General features: G+C 42.4%; 2 protein-coding genes across 4 annotated transcripts in view; both read right to left on the reverse strand.

The window, feature by feature from the left end:
* Positions 1-3,928, reverse strand: part of efna2a (ephrin-A2a) — a gene marked incomplete at its 5' end in the record, with an annotated part of 79,303 nt that extends 75,375 nt beyond the window's left edge. The window contains one exon of the mRNA XM_080512331.1: positions 3,786-3,928. Coding sequence (XP_080368457.1) covers positions 3,786-3,928 — 143 coding nt within the window. The remainder of the gene's footprint in view (positions 1-3,785) is intronic.
* Positions 3,929-8,767: 4,839 nt separating this feature from the next.
* ptbp1a (polypyrimidine tract binding protein 1a) lies at positions 8,768-22,637 on the reverse strand. Of its 3 annotated transcripts, none has more exons than XM_080512751.1 (16): positions 22,527-22,637; positions 21,681-21,734; positions 21,459-21,486; positions 17,651-17,711; positions 17,322-17,494; positions 16,741-16,887; positions 16,470-16,637; positions 15,831-15,941; positions 15,562-15,739; positions 15,302-15,379; positions 14,983-15,140; positions 13,561-13,594; positions 12,472-12,564; positions 12,068-12,284; positions 11,773-11,850; positions 8,768-11,619 (listed from the first exon to the last, which is right to left on the reverse strand). In XM_080512751.1, the coding sequence occupies exons 1-16, from the start codon at positions 22,532-22,534 to the stop codon at positions 11,487-11,489; spliced, it is 1,719 nt and encodes a 572-aa protein (XP_080368877.1). In that variant the 5' UTR covers positions 22,535-22,637; the 3' UTR covers positions 8,768-11,486. The 3 variants fall into 3 exon arrangements, with proteins under 3 accessions (XP_080368877.1, XP_080368876.1, XP_080368878.1); XM_080512750.1 differs by having other exon boundaries at positions 21,459-21,489; XM_080512752.1 differs by lacking the exons at positions 21,459-21,486; positions 21,681-21,734; positions 22,527-22,637 and adding an exon at positions 20,263-20,337.
* Between the last annotated feature and the right edge of the window lie 753 nt (positions 22,638-23,390).

Consider the following 23,390-nt stretch of genomic DNA (forward strand, 5'->3'; position numbering starts at 1 on the left):
ATGTCTGTGAGGGTAGTGATTAATCTCACAGAAAACACACAAGAGAAAGGTGGGAAGTAAACAGAGAGGATTCCGACAATTATTAATTATAGAAAACTGAAAAACACCGTCAGTTACAGCAATATATGAAGAAACTGTGAACTCCTTGAAGCCTTAAAGGGTCGGTACACCCAGCGAGAAAACTATCATCATCTTGTGTTGCTTTACCAAATGTCACAATGTGAAAATAAAAAGTTGCAATTGTTAAAACATTCATAAAAAGCAGCTACAGTTAAGGTCTTGAACATAGAATCACAACTTTCATTATATGAGGACTGAAAAAATTGAATTATTTTCAATCTGAGAGCCAAATCATACAGATTATTTAAGATATATGAGAGGTGGAACAATTGATTCAATAAGTAACTGAATGTATGATAAATATGATCAGTCGGTCTTCTTTATTGGCTCACTATCTTTGGACATCCTGTTGCAGACACACCGAGCTGCCAGTTGCAATTGCAATTGTGTGCAAATGGACAATAACGCTCAACATATGAAATCAATGCCAAGCAAAGCATAACCATTGTTATATTTCAAATGAACTATGGAGGTTTCAGAAATAATGCAGATCCATCAATTCCTCTTTTATACTGCTTTATCCATTTCAAGGTCGCAGGGCACTGGAGAAAAGCTCACATAACAAACGAGCGAAAACAAGTACGCATATATTTTTCTTTGGGAAACAAATGGTAAATGCACGGTACAACATGTATGACTCAGGTTGGTTCTGTTCAAAAAATCACCTTTAGCTTGTAAAGTTGTCTTATCATCGCATCCTCATCTGCTTTTATGGAAAACACCAAAAAACAAGCTTGAAAAGGAATTTGTGTCCGTGAAGTGGACATTGCTAAGGTATCTATATTATACAGCAAAAGACTTCAGCACTCCGAAAGTTATAAGCGGTTTCACAACAAAGGTCTGTATTATCCAACATCCAACTGGACTGTGCCAACTCCTGCAGGGATTATCTGGCCGTTTAGCTGCTAAACGCTTCATTCTCACCAGCAGGTCACTAACTTTGTCTCTATTTGTCGGACAACAGTAGGCAATGGATTTTATTTTTCCTCTGATAAATGCTGCTGCTGCAGCTGACACAGGAATAAAAGCTGTGAAGCTGCAGCCTGTAAATCTAAAATATCGAATTAAAATGCTTTGTAGGATTAAGGAGCCGTGGACATATATGCAGCCATGTTTCAGTGATGGTGGCCAATTAGAAGTTTAAATTTACCAGTGGAGATGGGATTTAGGTTATACAAGTGTGAAATGAACACATTGATCAATTATGTATTTAAGTGATAAGACAGAAGAAACACATGACCTACATACAGATAGGAGAAAAAGAAAACTTACAACTTACAGTGGTCTGTACTATTCCACTGTGTCATTCATTTCTCATTTCACACAGTTTCCACAACAATTTTCCTTTAACAACACGGGGAAGGTAATGCTGTACTTCAAAACCCATGACTGATTTTATCATTCTCACAAATTCAACCCTCGTGACCTTGCAGAGAACATCTTTCACAAGCTGTTTAAGTCTGAACAAACTTTTGATGAACACAAAATGAGGCTGCACACATTACAAGCTGCATGCTTCATGTTCTGTGATCAATTAAGACACACAGCTGTTCATTTTCCAGCTGTTTTAGTCATTTTCTCCGCCTCAAACAATAGAGCCTGTTTAGATGTGATGCATTACTTTTGCTTTTGGCCTCTGCGCCTTTCATCGGTAACTGACGGCTAAATCAACCTTCAGGGTGTAAACAGGCAACAAGTAAGACCTTACAGAAATGTTTGTCATGGGCTCAAAGGTCAGCATGGAAGACTGTTTAACAAATGATTAGTTTCATCTTCCATTTTGCAATGAGGACTATCAACAACGTTTCATAGTGCTTCATAGCACATCATGGATTCCTAAAGGCACTCTTACCTGAAAGAACATGTTTCATCAAGATTTTAGCAGGATTCACTGAACTCCACACTTTCCTCTCAACTTTTCCTGGTTGACCTCTGACATGTGATCAATTTGACCAATCAGATATAAGTACAGACAGGTCAACTTAAAGGGTGTGTTTTAGGGTCGGGATGAAATGTCAGTGTGAAAAGCCAACCACTGTTAAATAGTTATATTTGTATGCATCTTCTTCATTCAGCCACATTTGGAGTCTTACAGTTTATTTTTCCACTCGTTTGATCATCTGCTGTGGTGGTCATCCCTTCAGACTTTGTTGCAATGGTAATTGTGAATGCAGTCTTGCTCTAATTGTGGGTCAAATCTTTGTTGGAAAATATAAATGTAAAAATACAAAACAAAAAACTATACAAAACCAAACAGAATTCTCCTCTGAATTTCACATGAAGTGTTGTGATTTGACTTTCTGTATCCGCTTGTATTTAGCCGTCTGCTCTCAAATAATTGTGAGAATCTTCCATGGTTGGGGAGATTTTGAAATTGTAGATGACGATTGTCACGTATGGCCTTCACAAAAGCAGCGAGATGGACCTGTGTGTGCGGAAAAAAGGGCCAGGATGAGCAGTAACGCTGTCAGGGTCCAGCCTCGCCAACGCTCCAGAGTCTAGATTCATTGCTTTAGTAGCAATGCATTTTTGATGTAGCCTACCCTCTTTCTGCTTCAACTTCTCCGTACGAGCCTGATGGAATAACAGCATTGGCCATATAGTTTAAATTTACCCTGTGACGTTTGCAATGTGTAGGTGTGTGTGTGGATGTGTTGGGGAGGGGGGGGGGGGGGGTATGAAGGAGCAAAGGAGGACAAAAAGAAAAGCAGAAAGGGAGAAGACATCGAGAAAGGGAGAAAATGTTTCCCCTTGCCTGTTAAATATTTGAGGAGCCTTCTGTGGAACAGTGATGCAGTCGGAGACAGGACTGTTAACTGTGTGTGTGAGAGAGCGAGAGAGGGAGAGAGAGAGAGAGTGGGGGGGGGAGAGAGGGAGCACTTTCACTGTTTATTTATCTACCTGGGAGAGAGAGGAAGGCCAACAAGAAGAGGAGGAGGAGGAGGAGTGATGGGGAGTGAAGAAGTGGAAGGACTGAGAGAGAGTGAGAGGAGAGAAAAAAGGGAGAAAGAGGCTGGCCAGGTTGTCACAAACCATTAGACCGACGGGCCCTGTGTGCTCTGCCCCATGTCAATGAGACCGGCCCTGCTTTGGACAACCGTTTGTGTGTTTTCTGTGCGTTAATGAGCGTGTGCGTGTGCGTGTGCGTGTGTGTGTGTGTGTGTGTGTGTGTGTGTGTGTGTGTGTGTGTGTGTGTGTGTGTGTGTGTGTGTGTGTGTGTGCCAACGTTATGGAGGATGAAAGAGAAAAAAAAAAAGAAGAGAAAGTAGATCTCCAGACATTGATAAGCGGGGGAGGCAGGATGTCCTCATTGTTAAAGAGAAAATGAGCTCCTTGTGCCACAAAATGAAACATCAAAGGCAACCCGTATACGCGCACATGCTTTACGCGCGCACACACTTCATTTGGCCCCCCGTGCACGTGTGCGCGTTTTGCTTTCTCCGTGTAAAAACATCACTTTTGCCGTTTTTGGCCAAAATGAGAATCAAGACCGATGTGGTCAAACAACACACGTCGGAAAACTGAATTGTGAAGTTGTGTCTTGGAGTGTTTGTAATGTTTTGCTTGTAGGACGGTAAAAACATCAAACAGGCGGGTAACCTGGATGAACAATCTGTCAAACACGCACACATACACCTTGAGGCCAAACTCCTACAAAAACTCACTTGGGATTGGAGCTGTTCCAGTAAACTGCGTGTCTGTCAAATATGATCTTCTCTTCTGCCCACACGGACACCCAGGACAGGATGGTCAGCAGCACCACCTCCATCACACACCTCTGTCCGAGCTGGCACAGCATCATAGACATCCAGGGGGGGGGGGGGGGGGAGTCTCTCTCTTTCTAACCAGATATCAGGCTCTCGCTGCGCTGCTGCAGAAATCCTCTCTGGATCATCAATGTCAGTCTGCGTCTTTAGACAAATCGGCTTGGCGGTTTATGGATCGTTAACTGGCTTAATGAGAGTTACGATAACCCCAGAGGTCTTTCAAGTCATGCTGGATGTTTCAGATCCACTTTCAAACTTCGTCAAATGTCGACAAATGAGCAAAGGGAGAGGAGAAGAAAAAAAAAATCACATGATATTTACAAACGGGTCATCGGCGGGATGTCGCAAGTGCGTTTCCTCTGCAAGGTCCGAAACTTTTCTCCCATTACGCGCAGCCCGGGGCAGATGCGCCACCTGGAAACGAATCCGTGCTTTCTCCCCCCCCAAAAAAAATAAAATAAACGAATGATTAATTGCACTCCACGATTCATCCAAGGTTTGAAAATCTGCGTGCGAAATCGCTGTTCGTCTGCAGACACGAGACGGCGTCAAATTCTGCCGTCATATTTATTTACCCAGATTTGTATCGAGCCTGACGCACGCTTTTGTTCCGCTCCTTCCACTGCGCGAATCTCTTCACAGGTTAAAACTGCGTCTGCCTGACTTGCTCCTATATTGTAGTCAAATAAAAAATAAATCCAACAAAGACGCACAAAAAAAAAACAACCGTTATTTTCTGTCCAAACTTGTCACAGGATGAAGACGGTGGGAGCGCAGCATCCTTCTCTGGCCACCACACGCTCCTTCTGCATCTCAACTTGGTGATCCCTCCGCTGCCTCTGGCTCCGGTCCAGTGCGACTCCAGCGGCTGTGCCTTCACTTTCCGTGCGTCACGCTGACCGGCGCTGCCAGGGAGCCGTCGATGATCACAGCTTTAATCCCAACATGCTCCCGTGCAACAACAACAAAAAAAAGCCCCCACCTATGGCGGCAACATCACTCACCGGCACCCTGATTCGGTGTAACTAACCCCCACCTCCCCCGCCTCTCCCATCTCGCGCACGCTGTTCCTCCCGTGCGGGCGGGGTCTGTAGCCGTGCCGAGGCGCGCCGCCTCTGGGGACCCGCGGCCGGGCTGACTCACTGCGCCCCGGCGATGCACGGCCGGGTGCGTGTGAAGAAAAGCCCGGAGTCAGCTTAAACGATTCACACTATAAAGTTAAGTGACTTTTAGGTGTGACCGGGGAAGCGGGTATCAGTAGAAATGTGTGAAAGTGAGTTAATTCCATTGTCTTTCGCCTGCAGATTGGACCTCTGTGGTTGTTATTATTATTATTCACTTCAACAAGCATCAGTTTGACCGAAGGCTGTTTATCTGGACCGCATCTGGGCATGTAAAGCGCCTGTGAAGTTAACTTTCTGTTTGAAAGCCGCTGCTTCCCTGATGGATGGGCTCTGAGAGGGAGAAAGAGGGCGTTTGATGGATCGTTGGAACAGCGGAGTCATTTTCCATCAGTGTCCATTAGGCCCAAATGGCAAGCGGAGGCAGCACCGAGTCTAAAAACCTGTGAGCCATAAAGCTCCAGATAGCTGTGTCTGACAGAGCGCTGCCACCCCTGCTGCCTCCGTGTGCGCACACTCCTCTGCGAAAACATCATCCATCTCAAGTATTTAGCCTTTGCCCCAAAGGAGGGCGACGTGCAGGTAACAAGACTGCTGCATCGTTTCCACAAAGTGATCCATGCGCTTTCGAACATGCGTCGATACCTTGTGCTGAGCGCGCGCTCCGGTGAGGATCAATTCCTCCTCAACGAGATGAGAATTGATCCCGGACAATTTTTTTGCAACAAGTTCATTTGCATTCTTTAGGGGGCGGTTCAACACGTTAACAAAGTGAAAACGCAATTTACGCCAGAGTAAATGGTGCTTTGTTTGTTGTGGTCTGGAACTCACTCAGGTTCCTCACTAAACAGTTTCCCAAAATAAAATGAACCCAAATGAGCTGCGCCATGACTCCCCAGCCTAATAGGCCACGTCTGCAGCTCCATCTCTCACATCCTTTCGTGCCTTTCCTGTTGGATCCTTTATGTAAAGTGGCCTAGTTTTGCTCTGCCTGCAAAGTAATGCCTTATAATTTGGGCTCTGCAAACTCAGACAGGGAAAGAACCCATGCACCCCCATAACCCAAATACAGCTGCATGTTGTCCGCCTCTGTGGATGAATAATTCAACATCTGTCTGAGGCGTGCATATGTAAACAGGTGGATAGTCTCTTGATGGCTTTTTTAAAGGGAGCCACGGTAGACCAAAGACATCCTTCACCTCAGCTACAGACTTTCTTCCCCCTCATCTGCTATGTCACTGTGAAAGTGAGTCTAAAGCTCGTGTAAGCTGCACCGGCTAAACAGTATTGGGAGGATTCAGATATGAGGGCTTCTTAAGTGATCCTAAATCTAAAAGAATGTGGGTCAGAGTCAGCATATGGATACATGTCTCCTTAAAAGGGTGTTAAATCCCAGAATTTATAGCTGGCAAGGATGAGATTGCTCCACATTTAAACTCCACTCACGAGAGACATAAATTATAGACATATGAATAATCTCCGAGATTTAAAACAGAGCAGACGAGTGACTATTTTCAGTCTATTGACTAACCAGCAGCCATTGACACTGTGCCAACTTTAAAAGTCGTACATATCAGACAGTCAGCTCTTACTCGGACCTGCCTTAGCAGGGATTTGAAGTGTCACATGTAATGTACAGACGCCTCCTGCCCCACTTGTCCACCCTGCCCCTATTCATTAGGTTCGGATTTGTGTGTGGCCTTGATGTTTGCCAGTATTTGCTTGATTAGGGACCACAGCACTAATGTAAATAAACGTTGCCAGATGTGTTCTGACTCCTACCCCACATGGTTTCATTTAGTCCGGTTCACAAAGGCCGCTGGGCCGAGCCAAACAACATCCCCAAGGGCCTGAATTTGGCAAACAAAGGTTGAGGAGGTTGGGTATGGTTACACAAATGACACACTGAACAAGCTACAAGCACAAATGCAGCGTCTCATTCTGGATGACTTGGGACAGTGTAAAGCTTTTAGTACATTCAGTTTTATTGGTTTCAAATAACCTGCAGAGAAAAGACTTTTTTTTTTTCCTTTTGGGGGGGGGGGGGGGGGGGGGGGGGGGGGGGATCTCTCCCCTTGCTGTGAGTACAGTGCTTGTCAATTCATTTTTTAGTTCAAATACATCCTGACAGATTAAAATTATATCAAAGTAGCATATTCTGTGAGCCAGTAAGTTGAATGTGATATTCCCAAAGCAACCCAAATCTATGTTTGGAGCATCTTGCTTTCAGTTACTCTTCCTCCCAATTATACAATCTCTTTGCATTTCACTATGCTCCGAAGAGGATTCTGTGCACACTGCTCTGCGCTCTAAATTACTGGTGGTGCTGAGCGAAATGGTAACATGCTGCAAGTAAACAAGGGTCTGAGGTATCAAAGCAGCAGCAGAGCATCACATTCTCAACATGGAGGTCCTGAAATTGAAGAAATGTAATCAAAACTACCCAAAGATTAAAAAGCAAAAACAGACAAACAAAAAAAACCCCAATAATTAAAGCACCTCAAAACAAGCTATTGTGTTTTCATGCTGCGACGCTGCAGTGTGTAGTGGTTACCATTTTAACCTCAGGTCGAAAACATCCCCAGTTCAATTTCAGGCAGGCAGTTAGCATGTTCTCCCTGTAAACATAAGTTAGTATCACTACACTACCCTGTGGAGTGAATGTTGGCGACATGGTCTTGGCCCATATTCAGCTGGCATCTGCTTGAACCCCCCCACCAACTCAAAGAGCCAGAAAACTGAATCTATACCATTAGATTGCGTGAGATGGACATGCTCACCTCATTATTTGACCCCCACAGACATGCTTCCCTGTGTAAAGTAATGACAGTAAAAACAAATGCCTTGGCAGGAGAGGGTAAAATAAGAACTACATGCTGGTGCTTGCTAAATATAAGATCAGCCTGCACAGCACAGCTTGCTGCTATTATACAATCACATCCAGCTCCTCTGAGCCACAAATGCACACACCGCGAGGCTCAGTGGTTCCCTCTTCTCTCATTTGTCCGTCTCTGAAAAGGCGGGGAAGATCTGAGGTTAATCCTCTTCACTGCTCTGTGAGGAAGTCCAAGAAGAAGAAAAAAATAGGTGTAATGCCAGAAAGCCCAGGGAAGCACTTGAGATTAAGCCACTAACTATTGACATTGTGTGAGTGGCAGGTAAAGTCACCTCTGCTTCATCAACGCTTGGTCACCGAGAGAGCAAGACCTCCCCCTAGTGGCTGAGGCGATGTATAGGCAAAATTTGCCGCTGGGTTCAAGTTTCACCCTGTGCTCACATCCCAGAGGAAGTCTCTGATAAATATGGTTGCCAGATCTGCCGGATAGCCATACTTGTGTTTTATCTTAACAATTCATCCGAGAAGACACTGACTTGGCTCCCATGGCAACCTGGCTCTTCTACCGGGTGTGAGACGGACCGCCAAGCTGGAAAGGTCAAAGTGGATCACAGGAGGATGAAGGATTATTCAGAATCGGTGAGAATAGCAAACTATCCAGCATTGCATATCAAATTAACTCTCCACCCTGCCAAAAATATCACAGCTGTTTCATTGAGAACAGAGCCGAGACAAGCAGCCAGACGAGATTCGGATGGGATGAACGCGGGAGTTGGAAACACAGCAAAAGATAAAAATAAAACAACCCACCAGTTGTAAACAAGATGGGAAATGTAGAAAATGTTACAAGATGTTAACGGATACAGAACAGAGTACCACAGGAAAGAGGGGAAGAGACAGAAACCAAATGAGGCCAGATGAAAGAATGAACAAACTAAAGATTTATTGAAGGCAGCAGAAGATGCAAAGAGACAAGGTCAGACTGGCGAGAGTGTGTGTGTGGGGGGGAGTGGGGCACATACAGAGACACTTCTGTGGTCAGATAGGTTTAATGTTTTTGTGTTACAAAAGTTGTTGTTTTTTTTGAATGTTTTACAGCTCAGCGGAGCTCATTATGTCTGTATTGTTTTTATCAAAATATACATGTTTTGAACGTAAAGTGGATATAATCCAAATGATTTTGTGGTACAAAAACATGAATATATACAACCATCAACCCCGGCTTCATACAATAACCCCACCCCCATATAAAAAGGAGAGAAAAATAAAAGCTTTTAACAAAATCAAAGGCATATAGTTTTCTACACTGTCAACATCACAGCTACTACTGTGGTTCAATTATGTATCCATCCTAAAGTCACCGCTACCCAAGTAGGCTCTTTGTAATATCAAACAAAAGGGGTACAATATACAGTATACGCTGTTACCAAACAGACAGTTCCACCCAAATGTGACTTTTGTCCAAGGCATCGGAGGAAAAACAAAAGATCTGAAGCCTCAAGTTTCTTCTAAAATAGCAGAATGTGAAGAATAAGAACAAAAAAAACACCAGAAAACATAAAGGGTATAGAACATACTTTGGTCCTTATCAGCAATAACCGTCTGCAGCTACATGAAGCTTCATTTTTAAGCATGCATAAGAATCTTTTACAAAAATAGAGACAGAACATCTGTATCTGGTCCAAGACTACAGTGGTCAAGGCTGTGGAAACCGGTGCTGGAGGCACGCAGGAATGTGACGATGTAAGACTTGAGCGTCATGGTGCCAACTTGGACCTACCATTGAGGAAAAGTGCACTAGCATACCTGACTGTGTTTGTGACAGACAGGGCATGGGGGGGTGGGGGCTGACCCACCCTGTACTTCTGATGTCCTGACTTTAAGGGAAAAATATATACTGGGTTTTCAGACTTGTCGCCATCAATTGACAAATGCCTCCAAGCTGCCCTCTCACAGGTAGGACTACCTGAATATAAGAAGATAAAGGCATCTTTGTAGACAGGCAAGATAAACACCTGAACAAGAGGTAAACAAAGTCAACTGACCGGGCCCGTTTCAGCCTCAAATTAAAATTACAAGGTGTCAAGGCACTGCGCTAGTGATCAAACCCAGCTACTACAAGTTAAGCTTCGAAGTAATAAACATGTAATCACTAACATAAAGAAAAGATATATGAATATATAGGTGTTCACATATAGATGAATGTAATAGGGTTAAATGAGGCCCCCCCCGACACTGAACCACCATCCAAAGAGGACCGGATGGACGCCAACGGGGGCTGTAAGACAGGAAGGCTGAACACAGCTCCACGCCTGCAACAATACACTTAACAGAGCTACATCACCTAGCAAGGATATTACGCATCTAACTGACTTACATTCATATTTCTAGATACATATAATGGGGATATATGCATACAAAGATAAACATTTGTGTTTCACAGAAAATAAAACTGAAGAATAAATGAGCCACTTTCCCCATGTTCACGATGCTGGTACACACAACGGGGCATTTCTGAGTGACGTCACTTCCAAATGAATCCAGAGCAAACCGACAGGTGGGGCAAAGTAAGGCACAGGACTAGATAAGAGTGAGGGAAAAACAAAAAACACCAACAACCATGTTATTGTGATAGTGGTCTGGATCCCCAGAAAAATAGGGTGATTAAGATAGGATTTTTAAAAAAAGAAAGTAATAAGAGAAAATAAATCGTTTGATGGTCTGTGAGCTGAAAACAAATCCTTCGTCTTTAACCGTTTTTTTGACTGGCCAAGCAGGTTCAAAGAGGCATTTCAAAAAAAGGCACACACATTGATATTTCCAAACAACTAATAAAGTAAAAGGAATGCTTAACTGTGTCTGGTGTGGATTCAATTCACTCACATAAGCATACATTTGTTGTGGAGGGTGTTTTCTTTTTTTGTAAGCGATTTGGTCTAAAGGGTCAGTTCATCAGCTGCCTTTACTTTTCCTCCAATAGAACACGTTTCATTAGAGAATGTTGCCCATTTCTCATGATCCTACACAAAACTTTACACTGCAACACTTTTATAATGAGGGTGGGTAACCAGAAAACCCAAATGTTGATTCCCCAAGTATGTTTACAGCAGCTGTGACCCATGCAAGACTGCAAGGGAACAGTTTACATTCTTAAGCACAGACCTCACACTGGAAGTGAAGAAAAGCTTCACAAAAGACTATTGAAAATGAGGAAAAACCTCATGACCTGCAACAAACATGCAAAGGCAAACATAGTTGGATTTCATGCTCACGCTTCACTAGTATGCAGGAAAAACTGGAGAAAATCTACCTATATTAACAACATAGTGTCAATATATGTGGCAAAGAGCCGTATGTCTCAATTTCAATTTAAAATGTATTTTCCTCTATTTCAAAACTATAATTTTTCAATGAATTTTGGTGTCTTCATTTTTTTAAATCGCTAAAAAAAAACTATGATTTAATAGTGAGGTCTGTATTTGACATCCAAACTGATGAATTTGACGAGGGGGGGCAACATTCTCCAATAAAGCACACCGAGAATAATCCAATGGTGGCCTATGCCGCAGAAAGTAACCTTAAAAAAAAAAAAAAAAACAGCATTCAGACGGCGATAGACTTGGAGGGTCAAAGGAAAGGCACTCAGATGGTGGATTTGGAGAAGGACACTCGAAGGTGGTGGTTCTCTCCCAGATCGTGGTTGTGGAACTCGATGAGGGACTCGATGGCTTCCTCAACTGAGGCCATCTGAATCAGCGCCATCTTGCGGTCCTTCCTGTCAAAGAGCCAAGTGTTCAAAGAGCTGAGTGGCTGATTGCTAAAAGTTCCTTTAAATTCCAAGCCTCTACTGTAAGGTACCAGAGGAGTTCGGACAAGCAAGTTTTAACATCAAACTGACAAATGTAAGAGAGACTGTAAAAGGACTCACTGAAAGAACTTGAAGGCCTTCACTGTGGCTCCTGAGCTGCCAAAAAGCCTCCTGAGATCATCTTCCACCACAGAAGGCCTGAAAGCAAACAGAGGGTCAAGCAATAACCAGAAATTGTTTATGCATGTGCAGCAGCCTTCTCTGTACTAATGACCCATTTCTATGAATTTACTGCTGTGGTATAACGCAGCACGGGGCACCATTTGATCTATATAAAGCACCTTCAGAGTTGACAACAATGTCACAAACACTTAATGCTGCGGGGTGGGAGGCGGGAACGAGCAGCAACACTCACGGGATGTTGGAGAGGTGGAGTGTTGCGGAGGGCGGGAAGATGTTGGAGTAATTTTTGGAGCCTGGCTTCTTGAAACGATGCAGCGGTGAGTTGCTGTAGTCCTTGGTGAGGCCCTGGTCCTCGTGGCCTTCTCTGGGCAGCTGGACTGTTGTGTGTTTAGACAACGTCACGCGCATGGCCCGGCCATGAAGACGCTGGCCGTTCAGGTGGCTCATAGCTAAGAGACGAGACAAGAAGTGAGCACTTAATGTCGTTTCAAACATATTGATCAATGTTTTACAACAATTCAGTTCCATTAATGATTATAACATGAACAACATCCAACTTCTTGAAAACAAATGGAATAATATACAGCAGATAAATAAAGATGACAGAAAGTGTTTTTGGGGCCAGAGTGTAGCTACCTAGCTGAGCCTGTGAGCCATCAGACATCTGGATAAGAGCGTTTTCCTTTTTATTGAACAGGATCTTCACTCTCATCACATCGCCATACACACCTGGAAGGGAACAGGAAGGAGTCAACACAAGTGCAACCAAGGCAACGACATCGCTGTAAAGGACCCACACACTCAATCACTGCAATGAAAACAACTCCAAGCATCAAATCACACTTGGTACAACTAAATTCAAAAGCTCAAGTGTGATGCTACTCTATAAGTTTTAAGTACAATACTTTGAAACCAAGTCTACAAAAAAAAAACTTTAAAAACCACATTTTCCTGCTGAGGCCTTGAGAAAGAAAATGGTGATTCATAGAAGAATTTAGGTTGTGATAAACAACAGTGATCAACTTGATCACTCTACAGTTGAAATGAGGAAAACGCCAATTATTTGACCAACTTGAGGGTTTAACGAGAAACATGCAGAAATAAACTGAACATGCACATACCTACATTTGAGCAACAAACTGCAAAAGAATAATTTGCTGACATATTCCGAGAGATATGCCAAATTAATCATTAAAAAGCAGCAGCAATTTCTCTCATTGTGCTCAGTTGCAGACTCAAGAGAGCACAACAAAAATATAATTTTTTACAGCTTAAAATGATATGGCAGAGAACCATTACGACAGCATTTTATCCTCTTCCTGAGGGCAAGGCTTTAGAATTTATATCGGCCTCCTGCCTCATTCCCCAACAAATGATCCCCACATTTGGAATTAGTGGGGCAATATTTCCATTGAAGGGCTGTTCTCTTTGAAGATGAAAAAACAGCTATTATTTTGCCCATGGACCTAAAAATCACAGCTGTTTAAAATGAAATGCTGCTGCTTTGTGTGGTGTTCGCACCTTACTTTCCGCACACAAACCCACAACAACGAAAACGGGTCATACCACCCCCAGAACAGACACCCCCACCCTTCATATCCCTGCAGTCTGACGATGAGCGATCAGTGGTTAAAAAAAATAAAGCCAACAACACGAGACGAGACATGCCCGCCTCGCCAGGTAACGGTAGTAATAATAAAAGAAGATGAAAGGATGATAACGTACCGAAAAGAATAAAGAGGCAGTGTGGCGTAACGCTCTTTAGAGACAGCAGGGGGGAGCAGCGGGGCAGGGGGGGCCAAAGGGGGAGAGGGAACAGGGGACAGGGGAAAAGAGACGGAGCGGAGTGGAGGACAGTGGAGTGGAGTCGGGACATGTCCACAGGCCACAGGCAGCGAGGTCCACAGGAAGGCCACAGTACCATGGAGGAAGGAGAGGCATGAGGGACGAAGAGAGAATGAGGAGAGAAAAAGAGGTGGGAAGGATTGGAGGATTTGAGCAGCGGGAAGATGAAGACAAAGAGGAAAATCAGGATGAGGAAAGGAAGACAGTGGGAGGGCCGGTAAAATCAGGGGGTGTCGATGAGGTGCCAATGTAATGTTTTTGTGTTTGCAATTTGTGTGCAATTTCAAAATTGGGGGCAATAACAGTGAAAGGAGGTGGGTGGGTAAGAGGAGTGTAGTTACAGAGGAGTCAAAGAGAACAGAGGGTACAATTGGTCATGGGGCGTGCAGTCAGTCGGGAAGATTTGAGGTGAGGGGGTTCAAAACAAAAAAGAGAAAGAAAGAGAGAGAGAGAGAGAGGGGGGACAGAGGAGGAGGAAGAGAGAGAGAAAAGTAAAAAAAACAAGGTCAGTATACACAAAGAAATGTAGTGCTTCAGACAGTAGAACTGGCTAAATTAAAATGCACTGTCACTATGGGAACACTAGGAGAAAAAGAAGAGAAAAAAAGATTAACAATGAAATACAGAAAAAGGCAGAGACAATATTTACTTTTAAATTACATGCTATGTTTTTGTTTTCATATCACTTCTAAATAAACACTCAAATCTGTAAATGCTACAATAGTTCTGAAACTAAGTGTCTTAATATTCATATGTTGTATATAATTACAAAACTGTAAATACAATGCGTGTGAGACTACCGATACATTCTAATGTACAAACTAGAAATATAATCATGAACGTGTTGCTTTAACAAAATATAGCAAAGAAGTAATATTGTCTCTCCAACAATTCAAGAATGATTTCAACTAATGGACAAAAATGAAGAAATGAATGGTAAGTTAAAAATAAAATAAAATAGGAAGTTAGTTTTTTGAATAAACTTAAAATTCAGTGAGCAAAGTGGCAGGTCAGAAATAAAGCAAGTTTGGTCAAACAGAGAGGACCTGAAAGAAGAACTTATGACTCGATGACCACATTGCACTAAAAAAAAAAAAAAAAAAAAAAAAAGCTTTTTCCAACTTGTGCAAAAATGTGGATATGGTGATGAGTAAGGGGGCAAAAAAATTGGTTTCATCTGAGAGAGTGCATCTAGGTTGGGAAACATTTATGTAAACAGCACAGTAATATCCTAATTGTTGTTTAGCACAGTACTGACTGAGGCAGGATTTACAAATGTTTCTGCCGAGCAGCGGTACTGACCTCTGGGTTGAGATTGCTGACCAACAAGACATTGTGGCCACCAACAGCAGTGAGGCCTGACAGACCAAGACGACTGGCAGCGGCAGCAGCCGCTGCCATACCACCATGACTCACTCCGAGGGATGCCAGGGCACCGGGAATACCAGGTACAGACAGACCTGAAAAACAGAGTAAAAGCCTCTGTTTTTACACCAACTACACTCAGTTAACAAAAAATGGTGAAGAATGTAAACCCTACTCAATGAAACATGGATGAAATGCAGTTGCAATAACAATAATACTGCATATATTCCAAGAGGAAAAGGTTTTTTGTACTGACCTGCCTGCTGTATAGCAAAGGCTGGGGGGAAGGCATGAGCTCCACCGTAAGGAGAGGCTGAGATGATGCCTGGTGCAGCTACATCAAGAGGGAAACAGAAATAAGAACATATACCGTTCACTGCAATGATTCAATAGACAAAAACCACAGAAATGAGACTTGGCCGTCTCTGTTAAAATAAATAACAAAAACAGAATACACTGATGAATGATAACTGGATAATTCAACAAATGATTTTGCTAATCAGATCTCAGTCTAACCAAATGCAGCAGCCATGGCCTGTTGGTCCAGAGAGGCCTGTGAATCAGCGGTGGGAAGGTCTGGTCGGGTGTAGTCACGGCTTTTGTCATTGTTGTACTTGACGTTGAGGCTGGTGAGCTTAGAGAAGCTGATCCTCAGAGTACAGCAAGCATTGTAGATGTTCTGCCCATCCAGAGACTGAGAACGATAAGAGAATAGGGTTAGACAAACATGTGGTCAAACTCAGACTTAAACAACATGCAACAGAGCAAACATCATGCAGTCTCACCAGTTTAGCATGCTGAGCTGTCATGCCATCAGCATACTGGATCAGAGCCTGAAACTGATTATTCTTTGTGAATGTGATGATCTTCAGCACAGTCCCAAACTTGGAGAAAATCTGTAAGGAGAAGACATGGCCCTTTAGTATTTATTCAGAAACATTTTCATTTGGGCAAAAACATTTCAAAAGGCTGCAACTTGAAAGTGGTTAGAGATAAAGGCATGCTCCAAATGAGAAAAATAATTATTGACCCAGTTTGTAAAAATGATTTACTAATCAATTTCGCATACATTGACGTCACAAACTTTAAGCATGTAAGATAAACTGAACATATTTGTAGAGTAGATGTTCATGTCATCCCAACTTTAAAATAAAGAAAAGGGAAAGTCCTTCAATGAATTGCCGAGTATATATTTTTTTTTTGCTATTTGTAATCAGGAAATTAACAATTGCAAGCAGGGAAAATGCATGAATACTAATATTCACAGAGTACAAAAAAGGTGAAAAGAATATGCTGACAATCAAATAAGATGCATTTTTGCATGTCTTAAAAACATGTAAAAATTTATTTTTGTGAAATTCATGTTACAGTACTAAACATGGACCCTCTATCTACTGCTCGAACCCCTTTATAGCAGCCTTTACCTGGTGCAGCACATCGAGGGTGACTGGATAGAACAGGTTCTCCACTATGACTCTGAGTACAGGGCTTTGGGATCCTCCTCCCATGCCAGTAGCATCTGCAGAAATGGCCATGGTTCCCATGCCACCTCCATGCAGTGCATTGACAGCCTGCAGAGCTGCCTGGGCACGCTGAGGGAGGAAGACACATTTTTCAAACAAAGGGTAAATTACACGTTGAAAACGAAATAATAAAGTACATCATTTACATGTAGTCAAAATTGACAATCCTTACCACTTGGTTTGGGGAGTTGTCCGTCTTGAGCTCCTTATGAGTCGAGTATTGCATGTAAATGGGATGGTTTCTGATGACGGGAGTGACGGAGGAGTAGTAGCTCACCATCGTCTGAGCACACTCCTCACTGTTCAGTTCCAAGAAGGCCTGCAAGAAAGAAAACATTTTAGTTTTTCGATTGTTGAATTACACGATCAACATAAATGTTTTCGTCCCCCTTTCTAATTGATTCTAGAAGTTTATTTGAAACCTCTACATTTGATTATTCAACAGTCCACCTCTAGTCATTTTCTTTTTAGACAGATATAGAACCAGAAAAAGAAAAAATTGAAATGCATAAAAAGTCCTAATGACAATAATTAATTAATTTAATATTAAATTCTAAGTATCTAGCGACCAATGGAGCCAGAAAAGTTGTTACAAGAGAGAAATTGTTATAATTTTCAGTCAGGACAAAATTAAACTATGAATTTGATCCCTTTTTCTGACCTGAAAGAAAGACGAGGGGAAAAAAACATCTGACTGAAAGCAGTTGAGTTTGTGTGTGCAAACCTGGTAGACCTGTGTCTACCTTTCCTTACCTGGTTTTTCCCTTTGAGCATCAACAGATTTGTGACTTTCCCAAAAGGCAGCCCCAGGCCGATAACCTCAGCTTCATTTATGTCGTTGGGCAGCTTGCGTACGTGGACCACACGTGATGGAACACCAGGACTGCGGACCTCACCTTTGAATTTTTTGCTGTCGTTGCCATTGGCTGCGAAAGAAAACAGAAGCAGATACAATCAGGGAGGGAACAGAGGGCTCTGGTTCTTCTTGAATAATGGATTGATTGTCATGGTAACACAAACACAGAGACGTCAAGCACTTCAATAAAAAGGATTCGCCCCCTCCATGGCAACGCCTCCCCTACCTGAGTTCATGATATAGGGCCCGTTGGATATGCAGGAAGAAAAGAGTTCGTCGGATCCCCTCTGCGGATGAAGAGAAAAACAATGGTTCACTTCAGTGCATTCACCAAAGAGAGCAGAGCAAGGCAGGTGGAGAGCACAGCTCTCATATTACAGAGCCATTGTGTGGTAAAGCAGGAAGTAATCTGATAACCAGTAGGATTGAGAAAACATGCTTGAGAGGAACTCCACCTTCCTCACCAGGAAGAATTTTGTAATCCAACATGTCGACTTGAATATTTCACTTCCCATGGCACTGCTCTTTAGCAAAACAGCTGTTAAAACTAAATCAAATTAAGTCAGGACTTTAAAAAGGGGGTTATGATGTCTGATTCTTGGGATGAGAAATAAATTAGCTCCCAATGTTTGGTAAAAATCCTGTCAGTACATACCATCTTCTCATACATTTCACTCTCCAGATGGCAACACAAGATGTAGACACTCCCAACTCACACTGGACAACTGTTTGCTCTCTCCAGCTTGATTCTCTCTTTAGTAGACATAAAGTGCTGTTCTCGTGGCTGTGTGTTTGCGGCTGTGCAAGATGAAGTATTGCAGTCACAAGAAGTGGCTCAGCAGACTAAGCTCTGCAACACTCTACAATGAAGGTCCTGTTCAAACTGAGACTAGGGCCATTGTTACACAGCAGCACACATATGGAACCTTAAGGACTCTCTGGGAGTTGAAGAGCCACGCTGTGCTTTAACAACGACCGGTCAGGCAGGTTTGCAAGCATTCTTCACCACCTTACAAATCTAAATATGCAAGATGGGAGGAGTAAGAGACTGGAAAGCTGCCTAACAAAAGGGAACAAAGCTGTTTGAGAGTGTTTACTGGTGCCTCCAAACACTATATAGTGACAATGTTGGGCAGTGACAGTTGCTATGAGAGCAGACAACCCACTCTTTGACTCCCAGATGGTTTGGCTGTGTCTGACACCCTCACTCTGCTGCTCACACAAGTACGGTCTGATAATCAATGTTGTGCAATATTTTGCAAATATATAGTTTATTAAAATATCTGTGCTTTTCATATTATAATTATTTTAATAAAAGCCATTGATTCCATAAAAAAAATTTTTTTCAAATGTTATTTCATACATGTGGTTTGAAAATATTTGAGTGACAGGAAATGAGTTTAAATGCACACACACAAAAATAACACAGGCACACAAAAAGTGACCAAAAACTATGTATAATGAAAGAACAAAAGCTGTGCAAATGTAACTTAGGGGCAAGAGAAGCAAAACTATGAATTGAGTACAAGAATTGAGATACCAACAACTTAAGGTTTGCCTTTACTACTAATCATATAATTGCAATAGCCCATGTAAACTGAATATCTCGCACCACTAGATTTTTCTAATCAACAGGAGCAGGCCATCATATACCTTTTTATTGGAGCTTCAAGCTCTTGTATCCTCTACATTGGTGCAACTTGAAATCTGCACTAACTGCTAGACTAAATGAGTTGACACACGTAAAGAAAAACAAAAAAGCAAATTGCTCTCAATAATTGCAGATAATTAAAACACATCAGAAAGATAATGTGAAGAAAATAAAAGCATTATTAAGAAAACCGTTTTAATTGTCAAAAATAAGGTAAAACCCCACACAAGAGGTACACAGCAGGTTACAAGGAATATGTGCCAGTAATATTTCCATTGGTCAGAAGGGGCTGATTTTTAAAATGATCTTTTTAGGAGGATATACATGTCGACGGCAGATAGAAGCCATGAGAAATGAAAGGAAGTGGTTCAAGTCTGAATCGCCGGCTGTGGGCGGGCAGAATCACATTATCAGTCAGCAGACCAACTCCAAACAGGAAGAGAAGTGAGATCAGACTTGCTTCCAGGGCTTTGCTAAACTTCCTCCAGGGGACTGTAGTTTACTGTCCCATGGTTTGCCTTTCCCCTCCCACTTCCTCATTCTAATAATAACCTCTGAGCTGAAATGATCAACAGTTCAAAGCAGAGGTATCAGTTCAAGCAAAAATGTACTGCTTGATTGAGGAAGCGAATGTGGTCGAGAATGTAAAAAGCATATGGAGTAAAAAACAACAACAACAGAACGATGTATATACAACTTGTTAGTTAGCTACACTGTAAAATGAGTACAAGAGCGTTAACTTCACATCCTTCGTTTGCTCAAGATGATGACAGAATAATAGTAACCTTCAGAAAATGGCGACAGATTGTTGGCACTCAAACTGAAACTCTTGAGCAACTTTCTGAGTGGCAGTAGGTTGAACTTATATATTTAAAAAGAGAAAACACACTTCAAGCAATTTATCTTGCACACACACAAAGTTACACCTGGTTTGCATTGCCTCAGAGGAGAAGAAACAGAACAAAGGGGCTGACTGTAGTGTTGTTTTCAAGGGAGAAAAAAGGAGTTCATTGTGATCTTATAAAGGAAACTAAACCTGAGATGACTCATTTGAACTCCTGTTTCTGCAAGCTTCCTTGTTTTGGGCTCTGCTGGAGGGGGGGCTAATCAGTGGTAATCTTCCAAGGGAAGCACAAAGGAGTGGAGTGCAGGTACAGACATGTTTGCTCACTGTGATCAGCCCTCACCAGCGGAGGGGGCAGGGAGTTGTGCCTCACCAGGGGGCTGGGGTTGGAATGTGACCGCGGAATGCCAGACTCTCTGCTCAGACGGAATAATTACAGATTCCAGCAAGGCACGGCTCCATAACTCCGCATCATCAACACCACAGCACATCAAATCCAGAAAAACTTAAGGACCAAAAACAAGACTCACACCAGGAATCAAACCTGAACCAGCGTCCAATGAGAACTGTCCTGCTACTCAAGATGAAGGAGAAGTTGTAATGAAATGAATCGAGGGGGTGGGGCGTGTCCTTGTAAAAGACATGTATATTAAGAGTGCTTGTTTAAACATGGTAAAAGCCTTTGGCCTGAAGGATGATGGTTACTGCACCAAGTTTCTCCTTCACATAGCTGCAATGGGTCCCGTTACCAAGGATTACTACTCATACAGGAATGTATATTGTTTGCATGCAGCAACAAGTGTTAGGCTGCAGTTGTTTATTAACATGTTTACATAAAGGAAGGCTCTATCATCACGGCAAACCGAGCCTTAAGTCACGCAACAGCTTAAATGTTGCGCAATACTTGACTGATTTATTATCCCACTGGTGGAAGAAACAACGCGGAATAAATCAAGCCACAAAACAGGATACAGCTTTCTTAACATTCCAGTAAAGCCACCAGGCAATTAAAGGACCCATAAAATAAACACCAGGAAGTTTCACTTCAACAGTCACACAGAGAAACTGACGCAGGACAGGAAAGCATGCGAGCCCCACCTCAGAAAATCTATGTTAATCAAATGATCAAATATTCATCGTCCAGTCTTGAGAGTAGCTGAAACCTGTGTGTTGATCATTCGGTTATACTTCATAAGCCTCATGCAGCAAGATCATTGTACATGAGAAATGACTCTGGACAGCAGTTCTGTAATTATAGAGGAAGTGCTTACAAAATGACTGACTGTCCCACAATTATGTTTCTCAGTTATTTTCCATTTCCACTGTATTTTTTCTATTTGTGCAAAGTTTTTTTAGAAATATGATGAAGTGGTGCACGCTGGCCAGGTAAAACTAAAGGCAGTATGCCAGCAAATAGCACTGCTTCCAATAAAACTTGCAAGACATGAAAAGAAGCTTATGATTAACCAATACCGAGCCACGGAAGCAACACAAACAGTTGTAACCACAGAATAGAGTGAAATAATTCAAAATGCTTACCTTTGTGCCAACTGATATGTCATGGACACTGCTGGGAAAGAAAACAAATCTTGATGAGGACGTAAAAGAGAACGCTTGCAAAATGGTGAAGCATTCAATCCTTTGAAAACAATGTTTACACAAGAAACTAAGGCAGATGCATACACATACGTACTGATGAAAATAAAAGTGTTGGAAAATCTGGATGTCGCGTAGCCAAATCTAAAAGTTCAAAAGACTTACTCAATTTCAGGGACGTAGCCGGATCCCACAGGATACAAGTCAGCGTCTAGGCGGCTGCAGTTGGGGGGGAAATGCGTAGAAACACAATTCAGAGACGGCAACGTGCTCATATAGATGAAAACCAAAACTCTAACAAAACCAAACGCTGCGGGAGAATTTGAATCAGCTTTCACGCTGACTTTCAAGTGCTCCAATCTGTCGAAATCAGATGCTCAGAATAAGGAGAAATGCGCAGAAATGACACAATCCACGTTTCTATATTCCGCGCTGATCAGATAACTGGGTATAGAAGTCTAAATGCTGAGGCCAGACATCTTCAACATGGCCCTGGCACTCTGCAGACAAATGAATGCGGAAATGAGACACGTTGCTTTAGCTAGCTGCAGTTCTCGTGAAGTTACAAAGGTACAGTTAGCCGCTGTTCACCAATGTCCGCCTCAGACAACGAAAAAAAAAAAGAAGAAATTCCCTACATGTCTAATATATATATATATAAACCCTCACCCACATTTCAACACACGTCGAGTTATGCTTGTTTAGATTGTGTCGTTTACATACACCCGTTTAAAAATAAAAACTCAAAACAGTTCCCATTACCAATAATTGTTAGCAGCGAGGCTCGCGACGGCTAGCTGTTGCTAGCTAGCTCGCGCTCCTGCTAACTGTTGCATGTTTTGGTGAAGAAAAAAAAAACTGTTCCAAGTAAACTTTCCGAGCTTGCCAGTGAAAACGAACAACCCCACTCGCGAGAGCGTCTCATTAAGCGACCGAAGCGACGAAGTAAGTTACTCCGCGACGGGTTTAGTCTTAAAAATGTGAGTCTTGAGCGAGGTTCTTTTCACTTACCCGTCCATTGCACAAGAAAAAAACTGCAGGTCTGAAGCGAAGGTAGGGCGGCACACTTGATGATTTTCTTACAAAATGGCTGAACGCGCGGAGGCGCGCGCTGATTAGCCCAGGGACTCCCAAGAGCTGAAAAGAGGCGGGGCCAAGCTCCACATCGGGCTGTGATTGGACAAGACAGCTATCATTTTGATAAAAAAACAAGGTAGCGGCAAATTTCCAGTACATCGTATTAATCATTAAAGTGGAGTTTTTTCCCCTTAAAGAATACACTCTCGGAAAACGTTTAATGCTGAACTAATATCATACTCATAACTCATAGATTATACTATTGCACAATATATGTATATATATTGCGTAATGTACTCAATACACATTGAATGGCAGAGCTGCTGCAGTTGATAACTTTAGATTACAACTCTACTTAAGCAAAATACATAATGCTTGAGTTATTCCACTGGAAAGTTGAAGAAGGTGAAGTTGTAATGTTTGCCAAAAGACAAAAAACACCCTGTAATGACGCATTTAATAAAGGATCTTTAGTAAGGAGGCATAAAGGGCTTCACCAGAGAAAAACAAGTTAAACAAGCAAAGTATCTGTCCTAATATAAAACACTTGTAACAACAGATTAAAAACATAAGTCAAATACAGCCACGCATGCCGTCATAGTGTGGGGAAATTTATGATCTCACTTTTAAAGTCTTGGGCGTGAAAAGATAATTACAGCTCTCAAGTAGAAGAGAACAGAAAACATCTTTTTCTATGCTTCCAAATGTGTATCTGGCCTGGCCCCACGTATTACCTGTCTGTCAACCTGCTTGGCTGCTTTTGCTCCAGGAGCTGATGGTGAAAGGAGCAGCCATCAT

Source organism: Blennius ocellaris (assembly GCF_963422515.1).
Source record: "Blennius ocellaris genome assembly, chromosome: 17".
Lineage (NCBI taxonomy): Eukaryota > Metazoa > Chordata > Actinopteri > Blenniiformes > Blenniidae > Blennius > Blennius ocellaris.